The sequence below is a fragment of the Bubalus kerabau genome, chromosome 22, assembly GCF_029407905.1.
Source record: "Bubalus kerabau isolate K-KA32 ecotype Philippines breed swamp buffalo chromosome 22, PCC_UOA_SB_1v2, whole genome shotgun sequence".
Taxonomy (NCBI): domain Eukaryota; kingdom Metazoa; phylum Chordata; class Mammalia; order Artiodactyla; family Bovidae; genus Bubalus; species Bubalus kerabau.
This window is the reverse complement of record NC_073645.1, coordinates 42,488,982-42,492,549: the sequence shown is the minus strand read 5'-3', so window position 1 is coordinate 42,492,549 and position 3,568 is coordinate 42,488,982. Positions and strand designations below refer to the sequence as shown.

The following is a 3,568-nucleotide window of genomic DNA, read 5'->3' as shown; positions in this document are numbered from 1 at the left end:
GGATGGGGCAGATGAATATGAATTTCTCTCAAGTTCCCAGATGATGCTGGTGCAGCTGGCCTGTGACTATACTTTGGAAACCATCCTTTGTGCATTAGAAATCTAAACACAGAGGTGGGAGACACAACTTTAGGGGTATAGGCTAGTCTCCAGATTCTATCCTTCCTTCTCAGGTCCCAAAATGCAGGGTGGGCCCCCAAGGGCCATGTTTTCTGCCACTGGACTCTACCACTGTTATTCAGAGTTGGTCAAAGTTATACCAATTTAATGGTTTTCCCCAATAACTTGAACTTAGGAGAGCGAGACTAGAAGTCATCGTAGCAGAGTTTCAAAGGATCTGCCTAGGAAGCTGATCCCGAACTCCTGCTGCTGAGGCATCTTTGTGAGTTAAGAACAGAGGCTCTATAATCAGCATGCCTAGCTCACTGGCAAAGAGGAGGTGATAATAATAAGACCAACCTCATGGGGTTGCTGTGAAAATTAACTAAGATGCAGTTTTGGCCCAGGGCCTGGCACGTAGGGAGAGCTCAGTAAATGCCAGCCACTATTACCCCAGTTGTTGGCAACATTCCATCATGGAGCTGACGGGGCTCCTGCTCTTCCTTCAGTTCCGTGCTATCACAGCAGCCTTCCAATATATTCCTTTCTCTTAAGTTATTCAAAGTGGGTTCCTGTGGCTTGCAATCAAAGGAGCTTAAGTAAAATACAATTATAGAGAAAAGCTTGGACTTGCCTACACTGGTTTAGCATCATCAGCCAGCAGGTACAAACCAGCCCAGGAAATCACTTTGCCCTCCTAATACAGCCCAGCCTTCATTCAGCAAGCATTCAGGTGGCACTTAGATGACCAACACCATACCAGACGCTGTTGGGAAACACGTTCCCTGCACCGAACAAGTTTCTGGCCTCAGAAGAAATCAAGGCTTGCACACAATTAACTGAGATGCAGTGCCGGAAGCCAGGTGGCCATCAGAAGGTAGTAATAAAGGTGCAATGTCATCCCTCCCACTCAGGACCAGGGAGCCCCAGGAACCCCCACGGGAACATGGGCAGCAGGTGTAACTCAGACAGCAGAGGTTACCCCACCCAGAAGGCTACAGAGTCGGGGTATTGATACCCGAAAGCCCATCAGTCACTGGCAAGGCTGCTCCCAAGGGCATTAACTCTCCAGAACTTTCCACCTTTCTGTGGGTGACAAAGCAAGCTCAGAGCAAGAGAAATCCCCCTGGCAAAGAAACCCAGGTGCTGTCAGTTAGGAGTCAGGCTGTGTGCGCTAAAGTGGCAGAGCTGGGGGTATCAGTGGGGCACCGAAAGCATCTTCCAGACAGACTGTGTACAAAGATGGAAGGATGAGCAGGAGCAACAGGAAAAAGGAGTAATTTCTGGGGTGGAGCTTCTGAGCTACTTTTCGTATAACATGCCTTGTTGCACTATCAGACTTTCAAAAAAATTCATGTTCCCAAATAAGGGATATTCTACAAATACATGACCAGCACTCCTCAAACCTATTAAAGTTGTCAAAAACAAGGAAAGTCTGAGAAACTATCAAAGACAAGAAGAGTCTAAGGAGATATGATAGTCAACCATAATGTGGTATCCTAGATCCTTTCTTGGAACAGAAAAGGGAGAAAAAAAAAAAAAAGAACTACAGAAATCTGAATAAAGAATGGTTGAGTAATAATGTATCAATATTGATTCATTTATTGTGACAAATGTACTATGCTAATGTAAGATGTTAACAATAGGAAAAACTGGGTCTGGGGTACATATGAAGTCTTTGTACTATCTTAGAAATTTGTCTATAAACCTAAAACTGCTTTGAAGTGAAAAGTTTATTTTTAAAATGGAAGCACACCTCCTCCTTCACAGGGCTGTTGAAAGGCTCAAAGGGATGTCTTACAGGAAGTAAGTGACATACCCAATGCTCTCAATAAATATTAGCTTGTTTAAGAAGCCACAGGATAACTGAAAGTTCCAAGAATAAATTCTGGTTTAATGGGAGCTCAATCGGTCGTCCCACTCTGTCTTTTCTTCATACTTATTTATTTCCACATGATTCCATTTCTTTCACCAAATTCATATTTAACCAGTCTAAGCTCCAATACTTTGGCCACCTGATGCGAAGAGTTGACTCACTGGGAAAGACCCTGCATCTGGGAAAGATTGAAGGCGGGAGGAGAAAGGGATGACAGAGGATGAGACAGATGGATGGCATCACTGACTCGATGAACATGAGTTTGAGCATATTCCAAGAGATGGTGAAGGGCCGCGATGCATTCTGGGCCAGCAGCAGCACCAGAGCCAAGATGGCGGCCAGCAGGAGCCTGATGAAGGAGCTTGAAGAAATCCGCAAGTGTGGGATGAAAATTTTCCCTACCATCCAGGTCGATGAAGCTGATTTGCTGACTTGGCAAGGGCTCATTGTTCCCGACAACCCTCCCTATGATAAGGGGGTCTTCAGAATTGAAATCAACTTTCCAATAGAGTACCCCTTCAAACCACCGAAGATCACATTCAAAACGAAGATCTACCACCCGAACATCGACGAGAAGGGGCAGGTGTGTCTGCCGGTAATTAGTGCTGAAAACTGGACGCCAGCAACCAAAACCGACCAAGTCATCCAGTCCCTCATAGCACTGGTGAACGACCCCCAGCCGGAGCACCCGCTCCAGGCTGACCTAGCCGAAGAATACTCTAAGGACAGTAAAAAATTCTGTAAGAATGCTGAAGAATTTACAAAGAAATATGGGGAAAAGCGACCTGTGGACTAAAATCTGCCGCGATGGATTCCAGCGAGTGTGAGCAGAGGCCCCGAGCAGTGCATTGAGACACCCTGCAAAGCAGGACTCTGTGGAAAATTGACACGTGCCACCGCCTGGCGTCTGCTTGTGGCAGTTACTAACTTTCTACAGTTTTCTTAATCAGAAGTGGTCTAGGTAACCTGTAAAGAAAGGATTAAAAATTTAAGATGTTCCAAAAAAAAAGAGAGAGAGATAGAGATGGTGACGGACAGGGAAGCCTGGTGTCTATAAGGTTGCAGAGTCAAACACAGCCAAGCAACTGAACAACAACAGATACCAGCATCCATTTTTAAGTTAATTTACAGAAGTCTCCCTAACACTAAATAATAATAAAACTTGAAAAATGAATAAGTAAACAAAAGTTAGGTTCCTTTCACTTGTTGGAACAAAAGCAAATCACAGGGTGTGACTATCTCATACCTCCAGCACAAACTGTCTCACAATCCCGTTCAGGAATAATTCAGGGTCATTCGCAGACATGGAGCAAAGAGCCTCCCAAATGCCCAAGGCCAGTCGGATACCAGAGCCAGGCCACATTTTATTTACCAGCAGGGATGAGCTGCTTGTCCTCTTAAACCCAACAGGGAGCCTGACCAGAAACAAGTCAGCCTGGAGAAGGGCTGAGGCTACAACACCTCCAGCCCGGGCCTGCACTGGGCCTGTGGGGACAAGCCAGGTGATAAGTGAAATCCTTGTCTTTGCACAGATCCGCCACGGGGCAAGTGTAGGAAAGAAAGCCCATCAGTGCTTTCAATGGGCTTTCTGAT

General features: G+C 45.7%; 1 protein-coding gene across 1 annotated transcript; it reads left to right on the top strand.

Annotated features, from left to right (window-relative positions):
- The first annotated feature begins 2,269 nt into the window (after positions 1-2,269).
- On the top strand, positions 2,270-2,984 carry LOC129636490 (ubiquitin-conjugating enzyme E2 L3-like). Its single transcript, XM_055559919.1, has one exon. The coding sequence runs from the start codon at positions 2,307-2,309 to the stop codon at positions 2,769-2,771; it is 465 nt and encodes a 154-aa protein (XP_055415894.1). The 5' UTR covers positions 2,270-2,306; the 3' UTR covers positions 2,772-2,984.
- The last annotated feature ends 584 nt before the right edge of the window (positions 2,985-3,568 follow it).

Coding starts and splice junctions, on each gene's coding strand:
- LOC129636490 (XM_055559919.1), top strand. CDS start 2,307: ATGGCGGCCAGCAGGAGCCTGATGAAGGAGCTTGAAGAAATCCGCAAG.